Source organism: Gymnoscopelus braueri, assembly GCF_963280865.1.
Source record: "Gymnoscopelus braueri genome assembly, chromosome: 11".
NCBI classification, from domain to species: Eukaryota; Metazoa; Chordata; class Actinopteri; order Myctophiformes; family Myctophidae; genus Gymnoscopelus; species Gymnoscopelus braueri.
The window spans coordinates 12,114,387-12,139,569 of record NC_137613.1 but is presented as its reverse complement, the minus strand read 5'-3'; the positions used below and the strand labels follow the sequence as shown (position 1 = coordinate 12,139,569).

Sequence of the window (25,183 nt, the reverse complement as noted above, 5' to 3'; positions counted from 1 at the left end):
GATATATTATTACACAAACTGACAGTTTCTCTTTGGCTCATCGTCAGACATCACTGACCCAAGCTAATTTTATGTTACATCAGTTTGCTCTTGGGAGAAATGTCTAGCCTCTTCTTCCATGACACTGTGTAAATGCACAATGCACTGTAATAAAAAGAGATCATTAATTTGATTGACCATGATTGAATCCACCTGCAACACACCCAATAGGACAAAATTCAGCGTATTCCAACCCTTCTCACCACTGCACCAGATATGCACCTTGACCCTTCCCACACGCTGGGCAAGACCTGGGATGTTGGTTGTCTAGGAAGTTGACAACCGGAAATGGTTGAATTTGGCGGATGGTACTGCCCATGGAAATGACGTTGATGCTTTACAAATCTGTTAACATTCTCCGTGAATGAAACGAGTGTTGTGATTGGTCAAAAATATATAGTTTCCGGGGGGGAAACGGAAATCCTGTCCACTCAGGACTTCCTAGACACTCGCTGCTTTAGGTCGTGACCAGGCTCTTCTCTTCGCAGATGAGTGAGGCTGGGACCGCAGGCTAATCCTTCCCTGGTCCCTCTTGACAATTCAAAAAGTCTGTTGCCACGCCCCACTTGCCACACATTGACCATGAAAGGTTTAAACCTGAACCTTCACACCATAATACTAAGGTCTAATAAATAATAAATAAGCAAGGTGCATGGTTCAGTGGTTCTGTGGAGGGAGGAGTTAATACCCTTGAATGAAAGTCGCTACACAGGGTGATTTACAATTGTTTGAATCCAATTATTTTATTACCCTTAAATCTAAGTTTACAATTATTTATGAACCTATGAAATAATCAGAATGAATTTATCAAAAACAGGATGATACAATACCAACAATTCAGTTCAGAGCTCTGAAGATGCAAAGTTCTCTCCCTGCCACATAGAAAGTCCAGCACACAGGGCGAAAATTCTGCAATGCCGGACTCTTTCCCTATCAGAGCTTATATTAACAAATGTAGATTATAATAAAAACATTATCACTAAATATCGCTGTTGGTCCAACGAAGGTGATCAGGCTTCCCGCTGTCTCACGCTTGACAGTGACCTTGGCTTCCATGCCTCCCGTCGAAGGCATCTGGACTGTCTTCCTCCCTAATTTTGGGTGCTGATAAGTTTCTATAAGGTTATTGTCTAAAATGAGTTGGCCAGGCATTTGGAGTATCTTGTTGAGTTTATTTTTACTGGGAACTAACACACTGAATTCTGGCTGTGCAATTTTATGGCATTTTGATATCCATTTAAAGCTTTTTAGTTATTACTAGTTAGTATTACAATAAGAGTATACGATCGTTTAGGCCAAAAAAACATTGCTATCTTTATGAACTAACATTAACTTTGAGGCAAAACTAGTTTGCCTGTATTTTCAGTGAAACACTCCAGAGAGAGAGAGAGAGAGAGAGAGAGGAGAGAGAGAGAGAGAGGAGAGGAGAGAGTAGAGAGAGAGAGAGAGAGAGAGAGAGAGAGAGAGAGAGAGAGAGAGAGAGAGAGAGAGAGAGAGAGAGAGAGAGAGAGAGAGAGAGAGAGAGAGAGAGAGAGAGAGAGAGAGAGAGAGAGAGAGAGAGGAGAGAGAGAGAGAGAGAGAGGAGAGATGAGAGAGAGAGAGAGAGAGAGAGAGAGAGAGAGAGAGACCTCTATTCTAGATTTATGTATTGGTTCCCTTTTTTTACTCTTCTAATCTCCTACATATATGCAGTTTTCTACAGACACATTTATTATACTTTAATTCTAAAAGCAATATAATTTCCTTCCAACCACCTGACCCGCTCTGCATTGTACTAATGTCTATAGTTCTGCTTTTGAAATTGGGTTCACTAAAAAGTGTCTTTAGTCTGCAGAAATAGTAGACATTTGTATCTAGATCAAAGGAACCAGGTAGGTGCTATGGGCAGGTTAGATAGATGAGACATACTGTACTATTTTCATGAGCTGAATAACTGACGTCAGATAGAGTATGATTGCATTTTAATTACATAGATTCTGATTGTTATTCAACCAACCAGTGTATCAAATAACCTTGAGAATTGAGAGATGTAAATCTGGAGAGGGGGAATTCATTATCTAGCCTTGTAATAAGGGCAGTTCATTTAATGCATTGCTTCAGAAATCATAGTATGATATAATTTGTCCTCTAATAGAAGATGTAAACATCTCTCATAGGTTGAAACACCTGGTGTGACATTAGTGTTATGAAGAAATGTATCTGACCTGATACAAAGTTGACAAAGTTGACGAAGTGGAATTAATCACTACTATTACGAGGTAGCTCAATAAATTACTACTAAGCTCATAAACTAATATACCTGTAAAGTGTTTTCCTCTGAAAGGAGTCGGAGACCAGGTTTTAACTCTTTGAAAGTGAAGATTTATTCAATAACTGCAGTGCCTTGATTCAATGACAAGCATTAAAACCAAGTGAAGTGTTTACAAGCAGGACGCCTTTATATACTGTCCCAAAACATGGACAGAGATCTTTATTACACAGTACCAGACGCAAGGTTCGGCCTTGGCGTCATCAGCTGTCATCACATCATCTGTTCAGAATACATTAAGCACATAGAGACCTGTACCACCTTGAGGCTGCATCCTCTCATGTTTGGGCCTAAATGGCGGAGTTATTAATATATATATATGTCCTGCGACACATGTCCTAAAACCAGCTGGTGGCCTCTTCCTCTCAGGGTCTGATCAGGACATCTAACTCCCCAGAGTCCCATTAAGGTGTTGTTCTCGGCTCTCCCCTAGACTCCGCATTCTCAGTACATGCATACGTGACTATCTGGCCACCAGACATCGGATAAGGGTGGTTCCTATGTCTGCACCTGATGTCTATTACTGAGGCAGCAGCGTCTATTCTAATAATGCCTCCGGGCCACACTGTGCTACAGGTCATGTCATGCTTGCATATAGAGATATACATTTTACTTCAAATAAGATTATATATATTTCACTAATAATGATTACATAATCCTTTTTATGTAAGGCACACTTAGTTCTTAATATGATTTAAATAATCCTTTTCTACGTAAGGCACACTGGTTACATTCTTTACTCTAAATATATCAATCAATATATTTATCAGAATCACTCCGCCTCCACAAAGTCATCGTCTGAGAGTAGGAGTGAATCAAAAGGCCAATGGGATCTGGATTGGTTAAATTGTCCTGCAAGAGAGCGTTCAAAGGTCACAGGCGTGATAGATATCACAACAGTCTTCTATGAAGTCGGTTGTTATCTAACAGAAAATTAAAGTCTGTGCAAGAAAAAAGAATCGCACCCACTCACCCAGTGTGAATAAACGGTGCTTTTTGGCCTCAAGGACCCCTTCCAATATTTTGAATACCTTCGCAGAGATACATGCTGCTGGCTTTGCCTTTGGTATTTACTGTACTGTGGTACAAAGCCACAAGGAAACTAAACATCTGTTACAGGGGAGAGCAGATGATAACTTCGTGTCTCTCTCTGAATGTTTGTGGAGATGACTGATTTATCCTTAGTGACACCTAGCTCTGAGTCCAATTAGTTTGACTCAGGCAGGTATGGCTGCTTAAATCAGTGATTCCCCATCCTACAATTAGGACCCATGGGAGGAGAGTGACATAATTATTCATAATAATAATGAATAATAATAATGTATATAATACTATTATATTATAATATAATATTTACAATAGGTATACAAAGGCTGTTTTTATCTGATGTGTTCAGATTCTTGCATGCCTTTTCTTCATGTACATGTATTCAAGACTGAAGTTGATTTAATGTTAAATGTATTTATTATCCAGTCAGTATAACATGATGAAGAGTTGCTATTAAAACACAGTTGAACTCTCTTTGTGTAGTTAAAGCTCTAACTAAAGCTAGAGCTGAAGCTGAAGCTTATCTCAGCAAGGAGACAGCAGAGCAGAAGAATAGAAGACTGAATTCATCTCATGTGTTTGGTAAGTAGGATAACAATAGACTTAACAAAAACTATACATTCAACTTTATTATACTGTACATTTATCAATGAAACAATTATACACACACACACACACACACACACACACACACACACACACACACACACACACACACACACACACACACACACACACACACACACACAAGTGAGTTTTTAGATCTGATATTTTCAGTGCACGACACCGGCGTGCGATTAAGTTTAAATTCTAACCCCTAAACTTATCCTCTAAATGTCTAATCCTAACCTTTAACCCAACCTATAATCTTTTCCTAATTGTAAGCCTTTTCTCTAAAAATCTTTTCTAACCATAAAATAACCATTTCTCTTGTGAGGACCTGGAAAATGGTCCTCACAATGTATATTTATCATACTATACTAGTGGGGATGTTTTGCCCTCACAAGTAGAGTAATACACGCACGCACGCACGCACGCACGCACGCACGCACGCACGCACGCACGCACGCACGCACGCACGCACGCACACACACACACACACGTTACAATGTCTGTGGTTCATCTAAACGTATATGTTCTGTAGATCTGCAGGTCATACGGACAGAACTGGAGGAAAGTAAGAAACTACTGACAAGAAAAGACCAAGAATTGGATGAAAGTAATAACCTATTGACAAAAAAAGGCCAAGAATTGGATGAAAGTAATAAACTACTGACAAAAAAAGGCCAAGAATTGGATGAAAGTAATAAACTACTGACAGAAAAAGGCCAAGAATTGGATGAAAGTAATAAACTACTGACACAAAATGGCCAAGAATTGGATGAAAGTAATAAACTACTGACAAAAAAAGGCCAAGAATTGGATGAAAGTAATAAACTACTGACACAGAATGGCCAAGAATTGGATGACAGTAATAAACTACTGACAAAAAAAGGCCAAGAATTGGATGAAAGTAATAAACTACTGACAGAAAAAGGCCAAGAATTGGATGAAAGTAATAAACTACTGTCAGAAAGAGACCAAGAATTGAATCAGAAAGATGAAGAGCTGAAGACGATGAAAAAGCAATGGGATGATGTCATCACTGAAAACAAACAGCTTGGTGAGAAATATATATATATATTTATAATAGTAAAAAAACGTGTCGTCACCACAGGGGGGGCGTGGCATAGTAGCTGCAGACATACTGGTGGGGGTCAATGTTAAGTCAACCTGTTAATACCCCACCAAGTTGTCCGCGCTACCAAATGACACTTGTTGACACCCTCTTCAGGATTTTTTGCTACGCACTATAGCAAGTTTAGTCAGACCTTAAGACTGTTAAGGGAGTAAACACATGAACATTACCAGTAAAGCTTAACACAAAAGAAAAGAAGGTAAGTGTGAATAGTCAAACAGTGCAAGTCTTTCCATTTGATGTCAGAACCACACCATAGGATCTCCTCATGACATCACAGATTAGAGCATATATATGTGCAGATTTTGTGGCTATAGAACATGGCTAAAGCTCTTTCACTCTACTCTGTATTTAATCCACCTGGACTGTTTGATTGATGTCTGTGTTGTGTTGCAGTGGGTGGAGAGACCACAGATGAAGACTCCTCTCTACCAGTGAGGAAGAGGAGACTCAGTAAGGATCTAGCTCCAGATAGTGAGTCTATGCTGCTTTTACGAATAGTCTAGCAAGGAACATTATACAGTATGTGTTAATCTAAAAACATTTAAGGTCAATTAGTGCACAAGGTTTAAATATAGTGAATAAAGAAAAATATATAACCTTGATGTATGGAGTTAAGAGACGGTGGAATATGTCTACAGTCTCTTGCTATTTGTTCACATTTTCTCTTCCAATTTTGTCATTGACAATTCTCAAATGTGCTTTGTGTTCCCTGTTGCTGCCAAGTCCCCCACTGTTGGTCTGGTGGTGTAGACTGCCATGTGTTTCCTCTGACAAGAAATGTCCACCAACCGCTTCTTTACTAATTACTTGATTGATTCATTTATAGTACGATACAATTAATAAACATGCTAGTGACCTTCATATATATATATATATATATATATATATATATATATATATATATATATATATATATATATATATAATCAATGTTATTATTACACAATTATACCACAAATAATAAAACCAACCCCCAATTTTGTATTCAAGGTTCTTCCACGACTCAGCAAATTCTGCCAAAGATAAAGATCCAGGAAGCAGAGAAATGTCTGACGACTGTGAGGAAAGAGTTTGTTAAAAGAGTCTCAGTGCCCATCCTGAATTCCCTAATGGATGAACTTTACGCTATGAAAGTAATCAATGATGAAGAAATGGAGTCAGTCAGAGTGAAATTAGAAAAGTCAGAAAAAGCACGGGGAATTATTGACATGGTGAGGAACAAGGGAAAGAAGGCAAGTTCAGAAATGATTGACATCCTCCAACAGCTGGACTCTAACCTCAGTGAACACCTGCATGAATATTACAGCAACTACCAGGAGGCGGAAGCCCAGGCCGAAAAGACGATTCAGAAGAACAGTGTAGATAGGAAACACAAGGAAGAGCAGGAGATGAGGGAGAGGTTTGAGAAGGAGCTTGAGGAATCTCGGAGGGAGAAAGAGGAAACCATCCAAAAGCTAACGGTAAAGATCAGTGACCTTAAGTATAAACTGGCTAAACTGAAGAAACAAATGAGGGAGGAGAGGGATGAAGAGAAGAAAAGAGAACTTGACGAAGAGCTGAGGCAGATGGAGGGAAAACTGGAGAAGTGTAAAGAGGAGAGGGAGAACGAGAAGAGAGAGATGGAGGAGAGACACAGACAGGAAATAGAGGAGATGAGAGAGATCTATGAAGGAGACACGAGGGCAAAAGCAGAGATGATTAAGATAATCCTGCCTGAGTTATTCAGCAACATCATGACCTTAAAGACAAATATGCAGAGAAAGTTTGAGAGACAACCGGAGGAGAAGAACAGAGAGATGAAAGAGAAGATGCAGATAGAGTTTGAGAGACAACTAGAGGAGAAGAACAGAGAGATGAAAGAGAAGATGCAGAGAGAGTTTGAGTCATGGTGGATGAGATGTTGTTCAGAAATGAACTGCAAGATATCTTATTGGTAACATGAGTATAACGTGTAACATAATAAGTTGCACATATTATGTGGAACTTGTTAAAATAAATAATGTAATTCATGGGTTCATGCCGTCTGATACTTAGCAGAAAGGAGGGAAGGAGGGAATTGTAGAGACTTAAAAGAATCCATCCATACATCACTTTAGAGCCATCTGTCATGACTGGATCTGTTTAATATTGAGAGAATTTTGCTTCTGCTTTTTCTTTTCTTTTTTTCCAGTTTTTTTGTGTGTGTGTGTGTGTGTGTAAATATGACTTTGCACATATTAGAATAAGATTAGTTTAGTTTGTTCTAATGTTTTTATCTGCTCTGTAAAGCGACTTTGAGTACCCAAAAAAGCGCTATATAAATCGTATGTATTATTATTACTTTAGAAGAAGAGATCATATTGTAATGTGAAGTTATGTCATATCCCCTGAAAGAGAGGTGGACTCTGTGATTTGGAAAACAAAGGTTTTGCCTTTACGTTGTACAGATGATAGGAAGATTGATGCAATGTTATTAGTTGCCATGCAGTACCTGTCTTTAACATTACACCACATATGATATATAATAAATAAATCTACATGGACGGTTTGCCTCATGTTGCTTTGTAACTGTCTTAGTATTACTGTAGAAACTAAACACATTCAGCACATATTAGAAGAACAATATCAGTCACCAGAACCAAGGACGTGTGTTTTCATTGAATCTATCATAGTTACAATGAAGCTTCAACTTACAATGGCTTTGTATGGGAAGTTAAAAATGAATATCTAATATCTAAATACCGGTGGTGTAAAGTAGCTAAGTACATTTACTCAAGTACTGTACTTAAGTACAATTTTTAGGTATTTTTTACTTTACTGGAGTATTTCCAATTTTCTGTACTTTTACTCCACTACAATAATATTGTAAAGTTTAGTAAACACCAGGCAGGACGAGAGATCACAGTTTGGTCACGTTTATTCAAGTGCTCGTACACAGGAGGATACCTGGCTAGGAATGAATGGAATGGCGTGTTGCATGCTGGTCATGTTGTAGTGTGCATGCTCAGGACTGTGTGTAGCTGCACTATAGGCTGCACTGCACTGCCATCTGTTGACCACAGGTATATTAGAATTCTATTGTAATGCAGTATGTTAACTAGGTTCACATCTGTACATTACATCTTCCCTCCTTTGAGTAACTAAGAATGCACTTTCAACATAAATCAGTGACTGTGTAAACAACAATAATATATCAATAATACACTTCTGTAACAAGGCTCCTTATCTCCTTCCACAGTGAACATGTTTCTTTTCTTGTCTTTTGTCAACAATACAAGTCTTTCTCATTTCCTTCTTTTTTCTTTTTTTTTGTTCTGTAATAACAATTTACATTTATTTATTTTTCTTAGCTGTAGCAGAACAAAATAGCAACAATAGTATTATTATTATCATTAAACTTAAACCAGGGCTTCCAGGTAGACTACCGGTTACCCACATAGATGCTGAGGGTTATTCTGCCTCATTTCTGCAATCTATGCACAAACTACAGTCTTTTCAAGTGACAAAGTCTATCAGGTGAGACGACAATCTCACCACTCTGCCTCTGGATGTGGTGACAGCTGGTGGTGGTGGTGCTGTTGGCTCACCGGGCTGCTGTCCGTTGTCGACCTCTGCGTCGTCGTCTGTTTCCTCCTCCTCCTCCTCGAGCACGGCCCCTGGCGATGGCGGGATCAGAAGACGAAGATGACGTCTGTTTCTGCGAAGAACGCCTTCGCTGGACTGAGTAGGTTTCGCCACTTGGCACTGTTTGCAGCTCTCTATCCACTTTTGTAGGGCTTTGCCAATGCCTGGCCACCATACGCTCTGTTTGGCACGCTCACGGCACTTTACAAAGCCCATGTGACCGTCGTGCAGGCGTTCCACTATTTCTGACCTCAGGCTTTTGGGAATACCAATCCTGTCTCCATAGAGAAGTAAGTTGTGACATGTTGAGAGAGAATCCCTCACCGTGTAGTATGGCTTAACGTTTTCTGGGACTTTGGATGCATATTTAGGCCAGCCGTTGCTCACAAACTGCATCACCACCTGTAGCTCTGTGTCATTCTTTGTGTGTTCTTTGACCTCGTCTAGACGTGAACTTGACATCGGCCACGCTGCCTGTGTGGCTTCCTCCAGGGCCAATATGTCCTCTGATAGTTCCACTGCCTCCAGGTTTAGTGCTGCAGAAGAAGGATGTCGTGAGAGTGTGTCAGCTACCACAAGCAGCTTGCCAGGTACGTATTCAGCCTTAGCGTTGAATTTCATCATTCTTAGGAGTAACCTTTGGCAACGCAGTGGCACTGCATCAATGTCCTTGACATTGAACAACGGGACTAATGGCTTGTGATCTGTGTGAACAATGAAGCTGTCCAGGCCGTACAGATATTTTGAGAACTTTTCGCATGCCCAGACCACAGCCAAACACTCCTTCTCTATCTGCGCATACCTGGTTTCAGCATCTGTCAGGGTGCGAGAACAATATGCAACTGGCCTTAGGCGTCCCTCACTTTCTTGAAGCAGGACCCCTCCCAACCCATAGCTGCTGGCATCAGCACTTACAATTGTTTGTTTACTGACGTCATAGAAGGCTAGAACTGGTGCTTCTGTCAGCATCTGTTTGACTCGAATGAAAGCCTTTTCCTGTGCTGGGCTCCAAACCCACGCACTGTCAGCTCTAAGCAGGTCGTTGAGAGGGCGTGTGACGTCAGACGTCTTGGTAGGTAGCGGCCTAAGTAGTGGACCATGCCCAGAATGCGCTTAAGCTCTGTGGTGTTCCTTGGTGGCTGCATGTTTCCTATGGCCTCCACTTTTCCTGTGTCAGGTCTGACCCCATGCTTGTCGACTATGTGGCCTAGAAACTTTATCTGGGTTTGCCTGAGCTTGCATTTCTCTTCATTGAGCTTCAGCCCAGCTTCTTTCAGTGTCTGTAACACTCTCTTCAGCCTTTTGTCATGCACCTCTGAAGTCTCACCGTAGATTATTATGTCGTCCATGAAAGCTGCTGTACCTTCATGATCTTTGAGAATATTGTTCATCTCCCTCTGGAAGATTTCAGGGGCGCTTGAGATGCCAAATGGAAGGCGATGGAAGAAATATCTTCCAAACGGTGTGAGGAAAGTTGTGAGCTTGGCACTATCTTTGTGCAAAGGGATTTGACAGAACCCTGTTGCGGCATCCAGCAGAGAGAACACACTTGAACCAGCCAGCTTAGGCAGTATGTCATCCAGAGTGGGTAGGATGTATTTCTCTCTCTGTACGGCCTTGTTGAGGCGATTCAGTCCCACACAAATTCTCACACGCCCATTCTTCCTAGGCACGGGCACCATTGGAGCACACCATTCAGTTGGCTCTGTTATCTCTTCAATAACCCCACATTGCACCATTCTGTGAAGCTCCTCCTTTACTTTGGGGAGTAGGGGTACAGAGACCCGCCTAGCTGTGTTGACAGAGTATGGCACGGCTCCATCTCTTAATTTTATTTTCACAGGGGTTGTTTTCAGGAGCCCCACTGGATCAATGGGCACACTTGACTCACAGGGCACACTTGAAACTTCCTGCAGTCTTTGAATGAGGACCATGGCCCCTCAACAACATGTATATTAAAGCAATATTCAGTCCCTTTATAGAATGTGGAGGTTTTGAACTTGCCTTTGTTTGTCAGCCTGCCCCCTGGACAATCCAACACCGCCTGTGACTGTTCCAGCTGTGGCTTTGTTTTCAGACTTTCATAGGTGTGTTGAGAGATGATGCTAGTGTCAGCACCACTGTCAATTTTAAACTCCACATCACAGTCCTGAATCTGCAGTGTAACTGGCCATGATGTATTGGAGTCATGCACAGTAATGGAACCCAGGAAAAATGTCTCTACTTCATCAGTGTCCTCTGTGAACACATCACTGACCTGAAGAGTGCGACACACAACAGCATAATGGCCCATCTTACCGCATGTGCGGCACTCCGCACGTCTGGCTGCGCATAGATCCCTCTGTCCATGCTGCTTGCCACATCTCATGCACCTCCATTGTGCTGCGTTTCCCGCGTCCTGCTGCCTGGGAGGTCTATCATGTTGGTTTCTCCTTTCCGGTATGAATGCACCAGTTTTTCTTCTGTGTGTGAGTCACTTCACACAACGCTGCTGCTCCGTTCTGCTGCTCGCTGAGCTGCCCTTTGATCTGTTCCGACTGCCTGGCCATCCTGCATGCTTTTACCAGGTCTAAATCTGATATCATTTGCAATTTCTGCGACAGTTCTTTGTCCAAGACACCAATCACAAGTCTGTCTCTTATGTTTTCATTCTTCGTGGTCCCAAAATCACAGTTGTCCGCCAACTTGTGTAAACAATGAATATACTCCTCCACGGTTTCGCCATGCTTCTGCGATCGCTGGTGAAACTTCGCTCTCTCGTGAATCACGTTGACTTTGGGCACGAAATATTTATCCAAGAGATCCAGTACAACGTCGTACTTATTCTCATCGCCATCAGCTCCATAAACAAACGTTCTAACAACTTGTTCCACCACCTGAAATACCCCCCCCCCCCCCCCCCAGGGGGTAGGGGGGATTATATCGAGGGGTGCCTGGGCCTGTTGTTTTGTAGTCCACCTAATTGTAGTCCTGTTGTCCTTTTTGTAATTTTTATTTGTTAGCACTTTTATTTTAGATTCTTGCTGTGGACTGTTCTTAGCAAAAAAAAAATGAGCATTGCCCTGCAAACTTTGTTTTCTTTTTGAATAAAATAAAAAAGCATTCAATGCAACTGTTTGCAGCTGTATGTATTTACAGACAGTATTATTTGTCATTATTTAGTTATGCAATCACTTAACATTGAAATGCAAAAGCTCCTATCTGCAGAATTATCCAGGAAAAGTGGGGAAAAACCTCCTATCTGCATTTGCTATATGAGATCAGTGTAATTAACATATAATATTGTAATATAGTCCAGAAATCCAGAAATTGTGTATTATGTGATGGGTATCATAAAAAAATAGCATTGTGCTAAAAAAAAATACAACATTTTGTAGTTTTCTTTTTCATTTTCCCAACAATGTTAATTTTTCAGATAGGAGGTTTTGCGTTTTGGCCATCGATATGTATAAAAATCTTTTGAAAATAGCAGATCTACAAGCTCACAATGTGTCGCATCGCGATGCATTGTGAGCTTGTAGATTGGCTATTTTCAAATGGCCGAAATGTATACAGGGCTGAAGTGGTTTATGTATATTTAACTAGTAACTAAGTTTTCAAATAATTGTAGTGGAGTAAAAGTACAATATTTACCTCTGAGATGTAGTGGGGTAAAAGTATTGGAAATTGGAAATACTCAAGTAAAGTACAAATACCTCAAAATTGTACTTAATTACAGTACTTGAGTTCATGTACTTAGATACTTTCCACCACTGATAATGGCACAATTGTGAACAAAAATAAAAAGCCACAGAGAACCTACCAATCAAACCGCCTTCACAGTTAAACTGTGAAAAACAACACAGGTCATTTATTTCTGTTTTACATTCCACCACTAGAGGACACTGTTGAACCATATTTAGGTATCGTAGGCATCCACAAGCCAATCGACAGTAGCCGTTCTATCTATGTAAATGTACATCATTTATTAAATGTTTGTTGTAGCTTATTCATTCATATAGTGGGAGGCATTCTACATCATAAGAAAGCATGAGAGACCCCAGTAATTAAGATGAATACACTATTTAAAGACTTTCTACTGTGTAACAATAGTCAATATAATGTGAATCAATAGACCTACAACAGTAAGAATGATTCAAATATAGGTCAACAACTTCTTATTTCAGTCAGAGATACAACAAACCACAGCAAATCTACCAGCAGTAAGTAGTGATAAGGTCATTTTTACATCCATACATACATACAGCCACAACTGGTGTACAGCATTGTTTAGGTTTCAAAACCTTGGTGGAATTCTCGAACAAACTTATTTATAATTAAATATTCTAAAAAACGAATAAATAGTGAACTCATGATGTGATCTTGAAACCTGGCTGTCATCTGTCCAACTGTTGAGCCTGTCATAGGGTCATCTCTCCTGATTGGATGAAATTGGTATCCCACCTGAAACGTTATTAAACAGCTGGAGAGACTCATACAAAGGAAAAACATGATATATATATGTGTGTGTGTGTGTGTGTGTGTGTGTGTGTGTGTGTGTGTGTGTGTGTGTGTGTGTGTGTGTGTGTGTGTGTGTGTGTGTGTGTGTGTGTACACACATACATACTTACAACAATGTTTAAGCTAAATAGCTCTCTTCATACTAAAGATATAGGGATGGCTGATTTAACCTGTGTTCAGGTGTGTAGCCACACCTGACTCAAAATAATTAGACTCAGACAGATGGGTAATTTCAGAAAAAAATAGGCAAACCAAAGGTACCACTTTAAACCACCATCAAGCGAAAATAGTGGATCTACAAGCTTCCAATGGAGAATTGTAGATCCACCATTTTCGCTGTTTTCCTATGTCCCCACCAAGGACCACTACGGGTCTCCGGACCCCATTTTGAGAGCCAGTTCTTCATGTAACCCAGGTAACATCCCTCTTTTTACACATGCTGATAGGAGAATAAGCCCTTTTCACAAGCAGCCATAACCACATGAACCCTAGTGGAGCAGCTCACCTGCTGCAGGAGAAGACCTACTAGGGCAGTGGTTTTCAACCTTTTTCATGCCAAGGACCCCTAAATTGTTATACATTTGGCTGCGGACCACCACTTGAAAATGTTTTGTGCCAGGGACCGCCAAAAGCAAAGATATCAGTTAATTTTTGCTTTAATAGATAAATATAAACATTCAAAGATATGCACACTTTTTCAAGGTTTTTCAAAAATAGCCAAAGTTAAGCGGTTAAAATGATTGTGACGCTTATGTTAACTAATTTCGCTGGGGACCCCCTGTTACTCCCTCAAGGACCACTGGTGGTCCCCGGACCACTGGTTGAAAACCACTGTACTAGGGGATAGGTCAGGAGTCGGCAACCGACTGCGTAGTCAGTGTGCCGGTGGTGGAAAAAGTACTACAATTTTGGACTTAAGTAAAAGTATCAATACTGCAATGTAGACGCACTCTGTTACAAGTAAAACTCCAGAATTCTAAATGTACTTGAGTAAAAGTATCGGTATCAAAATGTACTTAAAGTACCAAAAGTAGAAAGTACTCATTATGCAGAATGTCCCGTTTCACATGGTATCATATGAAGCTATAAAATGTATTAAAATCCTTTGAAAATAGCAGATCTACAAGCTCACAAAGCGCTGCGACGCCTTGCAAGCTTGTAGATTGGCTATTTTCAAATAGCCAAGGTTTAAATTAGGGCTGGAGTGGTTAACGTATTTTTTGTAATAATTCAAATTTACAAAGTAACAAGTAACTCAAGTTTTCAAATAATTCTAGTGAAGTAAAAGTACAATATTTGCCTCTGAGATGTAGTGGAGTAGAAGTAAAAGTACAGAAAGCTGGCAACACTGCAGTTAAGTAAAAATACCTCAAAATGTACTTTCCACCACTGCAGTGTGCCATATCAACATTTTGTTTAATTATTATGACACAAATTATATTTTTTTAAATTTTCCAACTGATTTTTATAGTCCATATACATAACAGCCTTCAGACATATTTTCTTTCACATCAGGATGTAATTATCATTAGAATCAACAACCCACCTATCTCCCAGACTCCTGCAGTCAGAGTTATGAGTTTGAATGAATGTAGAATCATGTGCAGGATGTAATTTGTATATAGATGTGAGGGGGACTCAACTTAACTGAATACACCTTTTTTTTAATATGCCTACCCCTGGGCTGGAGGTGGATCATGGAATGTCCCAAAACTCACCACCAGAGGCCTACGTCAGGGGCATGAGACGGTAACATAATCTCTGTTTGTGTACCTTTGGTATTAAATTCACTTTTTGGTTGTCAAACCTGCTCCTGCTCCTAACTCTTTATCCCTTGAATCTAGGCTCCTTTGTTCCCCCAATACTTTTGAGGTATTTTTTTACTTTACTGGAGTATTTCCAGTTTTCAGTACTATTACTTCTACTCCACTACAAAGCACTACTCCATCTCAAAGGCAAATATTTTACTTTTACTCCCCTACAATTATTTGAAAACTTTAGTTACTAGTTAGCCTACTTTGTAGATTTTGTAGATCGGCTATTTTCAAAAGATTTTTATGCATTTGAAAAGTTGAAATGGGACATTGTGCATAATTAGTACTTTCAACTTTAAGTACATTTTGATATCAATACCTCTTTACTTTTACTCAAATAAATAATCAAGTACATTTTGAATTCCAGACTTTTACTTGTAACAGAGTATGTCTATATTGCGGTATTGATACTTTTAAGTAAAATAATTTGAGTACTTTTTCCACCACTGCTGATATGCCCATATACTGTATGGACATCTCTGTAGTCCTTGTCCCTTTTATGAGGGTGTAGGGAAGAGTCACACTTAATCACAGCATTTTACAGCAGTTACATGAAAAGTGACCAGTGCTTAAAACTTTCAAAGACAAAAGTCTATTAATCTAAGGTGTGTACTGCTGTCTGTCTGTCTCTCTCTCTCTCTCTCTCTCTCTCTCTCTCTCTCTCTCTCTCTCTCTCTCTCTCTCTCCCTCTCTCTCTGCCCACTAGAGGCACTACACCAGTAAGGTGGGGTCAACAATTATATCTTTTTCTTTTCAAGATCTTTTTATTTGTTTTTTAGTACAAGGCCCAGGGGCAAGCATACTGCACATACATTTTTATATCGTATCACAGAGAGACAAAGACAATGTACATATACTACTGAAAAATTGAAATAAAAGAAAAAAACGAAAATTAATCAGAGCAGATAGAATAGGAAAAAAGCAGATATAAAAAAATAATTGAAAAAAAAAAAACATTTTGGGTTTGCTGTGTGCTGCAGTCGCAACAGGCATACGCCACACTATGCAACCTGAGTGTTGTGGTAAAAAGTCATGAACGGGCCCCAGGTCTTATGGATTTTTTTTCTCTGAGCCGGCTATTGAGAATCGCAACATCTCCAATTTAAGGCAAGACATTATATCACGAAGCCATTGAATGAGCACGGGCAGGGCAGCATCCTTCCGGGTCAACGATTATATCATGATGCCTGCGTGACTTATATACTAAGGAACAGGGAACAAAAACTGTTGTCCACCCATCAGGGACAGAGGGCATCCAGATACTGTTTACCTGCTCTGTCAGTGCCAAGATGCTCACAGGGGAGTCCAAAATCATAAAAGATGCAACCTAGATTTGAAACAAACCTAAAGGTTTAATGTAACAATTTCTTTGTTGGAATTCTTTTGTTGTACATTACTGGAACAGCTTGGCTTCTGTTTGGAGGTCTGCTTGACGTGACCCATGATGTCATTTGACACACATTGTCCCAACTGGGAATTATCAACATCAATGCAAGCAAAATTGAGCTCATTACTTTTCCCACTAAAAGGTGCTGTCCCCGCCCTAACTTCATACAGTACTGGAACATAATTATTCAAACCCAATCTCTTCCTGCCAGTCTCTGAGGAAATCAATATGCTGTATCTTGTGGCATTGCCTCATAAGTGCCCATTGACTTTCTTTACAGTCTTCAAAGAGACATCAACCGTAGAGACCAAGGTTCCGGCCAAAACCTCATCATGGCATGTAAACGGACGGACTGTGTGGAGAAGCCCCTTTCTCTGCTTTTCGAGAAACTCGGACGGGCGGTGGGCTCGCATCCCGTCTGGTTTTCCGTCGTACCCGTGATAGTCTCTGCAGCTCTGGGAGGAGGCTTCTGTTTTCTAAAAGACAGGCAGGACAATAACATTGAACGGCAATTCACACCAAGGCATGGACCCTCTAAGAAAGTGAGGGAATTTGTCAAAGAGAACTTTCCGTACGACGAGTCCTCGTTTTCAAGCCAGAGGCTGTACACGGAGGGCAACTACGCGTCTGTCATTGCGGTGTCCACCGGTGACTCAAACATACTGACAAAAGAAGCACTAGAGGATATCCTAAAGCTCAACGCTAAAGTCAGTGACATCTCCGTGGCTGTGGGGCACCGACACTTGAGCTTCAAGGACTTGTGTGCGAAGACCAATGGAGCGTGTGTGCCGAACGACATCCTGAGAATGATCGACTACAATGCGAGCAACATTGAGCAAATTGACGTTACGTTTCCTTTGTACACGTTGGAATCCAAACAGACATTCTTGGGTTCGGCAATAGGCGGTGTTCAGGAAAATGTCAAAGGCATAGTGCAATTCGCTAAAGCGGTGAAGCTCATGTATTTCCTGGATGATAACAACGAGGGTGCAGATGCATGGTTGAAAGAATTCCAAGAGATGTTTTCAAAAGAGGAAGACAATAATAACATCAAGGTATGTCTGTAAAAGGGGAAATACAATTATATACAGTAGGCTATGGCAGTGGTTCTCAAAGTAGGGTCCAATTAAGGACCCCCAGAGTTCTTTGAGGGGGTTCCAAATGGACGCTTTACAGGTCTGTAACTCTGAGAGTGTAGTTTGAGAACCACTTGGATAAACAGTATGAGAGAAAAGCCTTTTTCCTTTTTATCTGAACTTTCAAAATCTCTGCTCTACCAGTTTCACTATATGTATGCATAACAAAATGAATATTAAAATGTTGACTGCAACCACAGGTGGCTCACTATACGTCGCTGTCAGGACAAGAGGAGTTGGAGAAACACAGCTCAGACGGAATCCCATCGTTGTCGATCACAAGTGCTGTGACCGTCTCCTTCTCTGTGCTCTCCTGTCTCAGGTAAGGTCCAGTGGTGAGGGGTGCAATGTAGAAATACTCTGGTTACAAGTAGAAGTCCGGAATTCTAAATTTACTTGAGTAAAAGTACAGAAGTATTGGTATCAAAAAAGTAGAAAGTACTCATTAATGCAGAATGTCCCATTTCACAAGTTTTCAAATGTATAAAAAATCTTTTGAAAATAGCCGATCTACAAGCTCACAATACGTCGCATTGCGACGCATTGTGAGCTTGTAGATCGGCTATTTTCAAATGGCTGAAATGTATATAGGGCTGAAGTGGCTAATGTAGGTTTTGTAATAATAATCCAAAAAAAAAATCTACACACTACACTACAAAATCTACACAAACTACTAAGGTTTACAAATAATCGTAGTGGAGTAAAAGTACAATGTTTGCCTCTGAGATGTTGTGGAGTAGAAGTAAAAGTATAGACATTCTTCAAAAGTGTACTTAAGTACAGTACTTGAGTAAATGTACTTCGGCTCTTTCCACCAGTGGGGGGTGGCAACGTATCGGTGCTGTCGGGTGGAAACCTTGTATGTTCCAGATCATATTTCTGAAAATGGAAAGAAAAATGAACCAGTGTTCCAATGGATCTAATGTAGTTATTTTAGATAACTCCATCAGATCCATTGGAACACTGATTCATTTTTCTTTCCATTTTAGTCATAAGCTCTTGTTAAAAACATTTCATTGGTTCAATAATTATTGAAACCCACAGACATTTTCACTTAATTTCTTGTTTTTTAAAACAGCAAAAAAAAACTGTGTTGCATCGCATTTTTGGCGACTTTTGTGTGACACTGTATGTGTTTGTGTCAACTGTTAGTCCATGAGCCAGACAAGATTTCATTATCGAAAGAGTGGGCACAACCATACCTATATTAAATTGTTTATAGGGTCAATATAAGTAAATAAATATATGATAAGGAGTAGCTTTTTCATATTTATCACACATTTTGTTATTTTCCCCATAGGCACATGACAGGTGATATACGATAAATCATTGTCTTCATGTAAGTAATCAACTGGGGAAGTTTCATTTTTATTTGTTTTTATTTTTTCACCTGTCATGTACGTATGGGGAAAATAAAAAAATGTGTGATAAATATGAAAAAGCTGCTCCTGTGGAAAGGTTATCATATATTTATTTTACTTATATTGACCCTATAAACAATTTAATATAGGTATGGTTTTGCCCACTCTTTTGATAATCATTGCTCAATTTTGGGGCTCTGGCTCATGGACTATGTATGTTGAAGAATGGGGCATTCATTTAGGGGAAAGAAATACATAAAAAGTTGATATACAGTATGGAGATGGTTTCTGCCCAACAGCAACTATTATGTTAGTATATTATATCGTCTCTGTCGGGTGGAAACCTCATATGTCTAAAACTGTTACTTTTCAGGATTCTAATTCAAAAAGTCAAAAGTAGCAGATCCACAAGCTCAAGCTCGAGCTTGTTTGATTGAATATTGATTGAATACTTTATTAGCAGTCTGCAAAAAAAAAGCACAGGAAAGTACAGTTCAATACACGGTCTGCAAAGAGGATTTTAAATAAAGACTATGGCTTCTGAATCTTCTACTTTTTATGCTTTTGTGTGACACTGTAGTATGATCAAGTAGGGCGTTAATTTACGAAAAAATAATAATATATATATAACAACGATATGGATATTGTCTGATAACGATGAGGTTGTGTGATTGTCTTAGGCTGGACAACGTGAGGAACAAAGTGTGGGTGGCTGCCATGGGTGTCCTGTCTGCAGGCCTGGCCGTGCTGTCGTCACTCGGCTTGATGTTGTATGCAGGAGTACCCTTGGTTATCACCGTGATACAAACCCCCTTCCTTATACTTGGTAAGACATTGTGTATGGCTGTGGTTCTCAACCGTTTCAGGCCGCGACCCCCCAAAATAACCATATTTGAACGGGGATCCACCCAGATAATATCCATATTTGAACTGGGACACCCCCAAAATAAACATATTTGAACTGGGGTCCACCCAAAAATAACCATATTTGAACTGGGGACACCCTCAAAATAAACATATTTGAACTGGGATCCACCCAAAAATAACCATATTTGAACTGGGGACACCCTCAAAATAAACTTATTTGAACTGGGATCCACCCAAAAATAACCATATTTGAACTGGAACACCCCCAAAATAAACATATTTGAACTGGGGACACCCCCAAAATAACCATATTTGAACTGGGGACACCCCCAAAATAAACATATTTGAACTGGGGACACCCTCAAAATAAACATATTTGAACTGGGATCCACCCAAAAATAACCATATTTGAACTGGAACACCCCCAAAATAAACATATTTGAACTGGAACACCCCCAAAATAAACATATTTGAACTGGGGACACCCCCAAAATAACCATATTTTAACCCCCCAAAATAACCCCCCACCCTGACAAGCACTTGGAATTGAAGGAGTTGAGGCGTTACATTTAGTTTGACTCGGTTTCACAGATAAATATTGTGAAAATAGCTGACCTACAAGCTCACAACGCCTCGCGTTGCTAGGCGTTGAGCTTGTAAGTCAGCTATTTTCACAATTTTTGCCTCTTTATTATGTTGACAATTTGGCCAATGTTTGACCAGTTTTTTTAGAATAGTTTGTTTATTACTTTTGATGCAGTAATGGACTTTTTTTATTTAATTTAGTTTAGATTAAAAAGGTCTTAAAAGTCCTTACACTGTCACGTCACTATGACCAAAAATGTTCGTCGACAATTTTGACAAGTATCCACAATTTTGTCAACAAATCAAAACTAGACAAAATGTTAGGTAGGGACTAGTAGAGAAGAGATCCAGTAGAACTAAGTATATGCGTGGCTGGGTGTGGGTGTCAAGCTCCAAAAATAGCTGATCTACAAGCTCACAACCGCGTTGCCATCAAGGCACCGCCAAAATACATTTTAGTAGCCCAAATCAACTGTAGATTTTGTATAATATTTAGTCAACAAAAAATAAAACATTTCAGATGACTAAAATATAACTAAAAACTAAAAGGAATTAACTAAATCTAAATTTGCTGTCAAAATTAACACTGTGCGGCTCAGCCACTTTTATTTTATATTGTACATTATGGAATCTCTGCTAACAGGATGTCTTTTGGTACAACCAGTTGATTGATGCACTGCCCATATAATCCCAGAGAGGACCTAATTTTGATGCTACTGTAGCTCCTTACATGTTTTACATGTCTCTCTATTTCCTGTCTCCCAATGTTCTGTAATTAATGTATTTGGAAAAAAATGAAAAGAAGGGCAAATACAGTATTTTATTATTTTGCTAAACTACTGATTTCTCAAATTCACTGTAATATATATCCTGTGTCTCCCCTATGCAATCTCCCTCCCAGCTTTCCTACTGCCTGTCTCAATAAATAAAACTAGGAGGACTGAACTACCTTTCTTTGCACCTTTTCAGGAATCGGCATTGACGACATGTTCATCATGGTGTCCAACTGGCAGCACACCAAGGTGAAAGACCCGGTGCCCACCAGGATGGCTCACACCTACCGAGAGGCTGCCATGTCCATCACCATCACCACCCTGACCGACGTGCTGGGCTTCTACATCGGCCTGTCGTCCGACTTTCCCTCCGTCCGCTACTTCTGTCTGTACACGAGCACCGCCATCGTCTTCTGCTACGTCTACAACATCACGTTTTTCGGAGCCTTCCTGGCTCTGAACGGGCGTAGGGAAGCCAGCAACGGGCACTGGCTGACCTGCATGGAGGTTCCGTTTGAGAGCCCCGTCGCAGATTCCTCTAAGATGTATCGCGTCTGCTGCGTAGGGGGCGACTACGAACGAGAGACCGGAGCAGAGAAAGAACAGCCGATGACTCGCTTCTTCAAGAGCTATTACGGCCCGTTATTGACCAAGCCATGGGCCAAAGCTGCCGTGATCTTGGTCTACGCGGTTTACTTGTCCGTAAGCATATACGGATGCTTTCACGTACAGCTGGGGACTGACCTTAAGGATTTAGCAGCTGACGATTCCTACGTCATAAAGTACTACGACAACGATAGGAGGTACTTCTCCAACTACGGTCCGAACGTGATGGTCGTTGTTACCGAGGAGTTCCCCTACTGGAATGAGAGCAAGAGGTCTGAACTTCAGGCCTGCATGGAAGACTTCAATAAACTGCCTTTTGTAGACGAGAGTTTATACACGTCCTGGCTGGACAGATACTGGCAGTATGGAAAGAGCACAAATCTGGACCTGAACGATAGGAACGTTTTCACGACCAACGTTTCGTCCTTTTTTAATGTCGCGCCGGAACTGAGGCGAGACGTCAATCTGACGGGAGGAGGAGGAGGAGCCGTCGTTTATGCTTCTCGCGTCTTCATCCAGACCGTTCACATCGCCAACGCCAGCATGGAAATCAGGATGGTCGACGGTCTCAGAGAAACGACAGAGAGATGCTCCCAAAGGAGAAACGTTCCCGTGAAGGTTTACCACCCGACGTTCATTTACCACGACCAGTACGCCGTCATCGTGAGCAGCACCGCCCAGAACGTCGGGGTCACCGCCGGCGTCATGCTGTTGATCTCTCTTCTGCTGATCCCCAGCCCCCTGTGCTCTCTGTGGGTGACCGCCTCCATCGGCTCAGTCATGGTGGGCGTCACGGGCTTCATGGCACTGTGGGGCGTCCGCCTCGACTGCCTCTCCATGATCGTTCTGCTCGTTTGCACCGGCTTCACCGTGGATTTCTCCGCTCACATATCCTACAGCTTCGTCTCGAGCGAGAAACAGAGCGCCGACGAAAAGCTGGTGGACGCTCTCTTTCTGCTAGGCTATCCCATCGTGCAAGGGGCCCTGTCCACGATCCTAGGGGTCGTGGTCTTGGCCGCCTCTAAGAATCACATCTTCAGGACTTTTTTTAAGATCATGTTTTTGGTTATACTCTTAGGGCTGGCGCACGGCGTCACGTTTATCCCCGTCTTTCTCACTTTGTTTACATGCTCTTCAGGGAAACAGAAGGTTAAAGAGAGACAAGAAATCCAAGGCCAAGTAAAGCCTGATGGTAAGAAAGATACAATAAAAGTGTCCAGTATCGTATGTTATGACAACAGAGGTTTTATGACTGCTTCAGCAATTGACCCCTGACAATAAAGCATTACAATTACAATTTACGATTTAGGCATTTATCAGACTTAATCGAGAGCGATTTACAGCAAGATAAACACAAGGTAATATATCAAATGCATAGAAATAGTCGTCTAGGATTTACATCAGTCTTAACAGTATAACATAAATAAATAAATAACCTGTATATTGAAACTATACCAACCTTAGGATGCCAGGTCAACAAATGAACCTGGCATCTGTCTACATAAAATGCTATCTAGATTACATTTTAAACCTTTGCATAAGCCTGCAAGGTCATCAGGGTTAGGGCAAGTATGTGCTGGCTAAGGTGGAGTCTGAAGAGGTGAGACTTCAGACTCACTACACAGTCTTCAGACTTACTATTACTACTGATTTAGTGTTCAAACCACATAATAGTCTGTTCAAACCGCTGTTGCATCCACGGCCAGGCAAACGATACAGGAGCATCATGAGCCATAAAACCAGACTTTTGAACGTTTTTTATCTAGCAGCAATTAGACTGCTGAATAGCTGAGCCTGGTGCCACTGCACAGACGGAACTGAACTGTGCTTTTAAAGGGACTTCCTTATATACACATACATTCGCATGGCTCTTATTTATTATGCACTTTAGTCACATAAGGCATTCCATTCATTTATTATGCAGAGTCATATATTATGCACTTTATGCCCCGCCCCTCCTCTTTCTTTATGATATGACTCTCTATCTTTCATTTAACTGTAATGATGGGCCTGCACGATTAAGAATTTCACCCACCTTACTTGTAATGTGATGTGTCAATAAAGATTGATTCTGATTCTGAATTATGATTCAAATCAAAACCCTGAACTGGGGCAGTGATCCAGGTTGTCCATAACACATAACAGGTAATATCTGGTTCATCAGCCTACTGCTGTATAAAAACCATAATGAATATTGTTGCATTAAAGTTTGTCATCTGATATTTTGTGTGTTACATTTGTACAGTATATGCTGGGAAATCTTACCTTTTTAGGTTTTAGATTTGTCATGTCTGAGCAGCACATAATATTATACACTATATGTTATGTATAATTTGCACTTTTTATGACGTGATGTAATCGGCTTATATGGCAGTTACATGTATTCTTTTTTTTATTATCTTTATTTTTTTTTTACAGTTAAAAAAAAACAGATACAAATATAATTGATATCCAAAGCACTATACTCTGCTCATATTTTCTCTGTCGGGTGGAAACCTCATATGTCCATAACTGTTACTTTTCAGGATTCAAATAAAGAAATAGCAATAGTAGCAGATCTACAAGCTAAAAACGCGCCGCTTCGCACCGGGTTTCGAGCTTGCGGATCTGGTACATTTGATGCTTTTGTGTGACACTGTAGTACCAAGAAGGAGTGTTAATTTATGAAAAAAAACACACAAACAGTAGAATATGGAGATAAGAGGTTTCTGCCCGACAACGCTTTCTGTGGACATTGAGCCTTAAATGCTCCTCCTCTCCATCAGCAGCGTCCCCCAGCATACTCTCTCCCTCTCTCTCCATCTCCCTCTCCCTCTCTCTCTCTCTCTCTCTCTCTCTCTCTCTCTCTCTCTCTCTCTCTCTCTCTCTCTCTCTCTCTCCCTCTCTCCTGCTGCCTGTTAATGAGTGGCCTAATGGAGTTCCATCCGCTGCAGTGAGTAATCCACTTAACTGAGCGCTGAGCGGTCCTCCTTGACCCAGCCCGCCTCGCAGGACTCAAGCCGTTTAGGTGTGACTGAACAAATATCACAATGCTCTGTGTGCGTGTGCGTGTGCGTGCGTGCGTGCGTGACCACTGATATAGAAACATAGGTTTTTACCAGGTTGCAAAACCTGGTCTACATCTACATTCGCTGGTACTGACTTTTGCGTCACTTTTTCCTCATTGACTGGTCCTTAAGCCAATGAGGGCTCAATGTCCTCTCAGAATATGGGATCTAAAAACGTTGCCATTTTTAGTGAGAGAAATAAGCAACCATATGGGATCTAAAAACGTTGCCATGTTTAGTGAGAGAAATACGCAACCTGGTATAATATGACTGTGTCATATCTTGTTCAGAATAGTGTTGTGATTTAGAAGACATTTGTAGAATCGGTTTCAGGTCTTAATGGGTTAAACAGTGAGCTATTGAACTTGT

At 40.6% G+C, this 25,183-nt stretch overlaps 2 protein-coding genes across 2 annotated transcripts; both read left to right on the top strand.

The window, feature by feature from the left end:
* Positions 1–4,666: 4,666 nt before the first annotated feature.
* Positions 4,667–7,606, top strand: LOC308096066 (uncharacterized protein). The gene is made up of 3 exons (XM_080443347.1): positions 4,667–5,057; positions 5,529–5,606; positions 6,126–7,606. The coding sequence occupies exons 1-3, from the start codon at positions 5,012–5,014 to the stop codon at positions 7,070–7,072; spliced, it is 1,071 nt and encodes a 356-aa protein (XP_080299473.1). The 5' UTR covers positions 4,667–5,011; the 3' UTR covers positions 7,073–7,606.
* A 7,301-nt stretch (positions 7,607–14,907) lies between these two features.
* On the top strand, positions 14,908–23,529 carry LOC308095443 (patched domain-containing protein 3-like; the record flags this gene model as incomplete). The annotated part of the gene is made up of 5 exons (XM_080442502.1): positions 14,908–14,987; positions 16,720–17,494; positions 17,776–17,897; positions 19,617–19,762; positions 21,358–23,529. 5 exons carry the CDS (start codon positions 14,908–14,910, stop codon positions 23,040–23,042), a joined length of 2,808 nt encoding a protein of 935 aa, XP_080298628.1. The 3' UTR covers positions 23,043–23,529.
* Between the last annotated feature and the right edge of the window lie 1,654 nt (positions 23,530–25,183).

Excerpts from the sequence above, each read along its gene's own strand:
- LOC308096066 (XM_080443347.1), top strand. The coding sequence starts at position 5,012 with ATGAAAAAGCAATGGGATGATGTCATCACTGAAAACAAACAGCTTG. Across the intron at positions 5,058-5,528 it reads CACTGAAAACAAACAGCTTG|TGGGTGGAGAGACCACAGAT; the intron begins GTGAGAAATATA and ends GTTGTGTTGCAG. Across the intron at positions 5,607-6,125 it reads TAAGGATCTAGCTCCAGATA|GTTCTTCCACGACTCAGCAA; the intron begins GTGAGTCTATGC and ends TTTGTATTCAAG.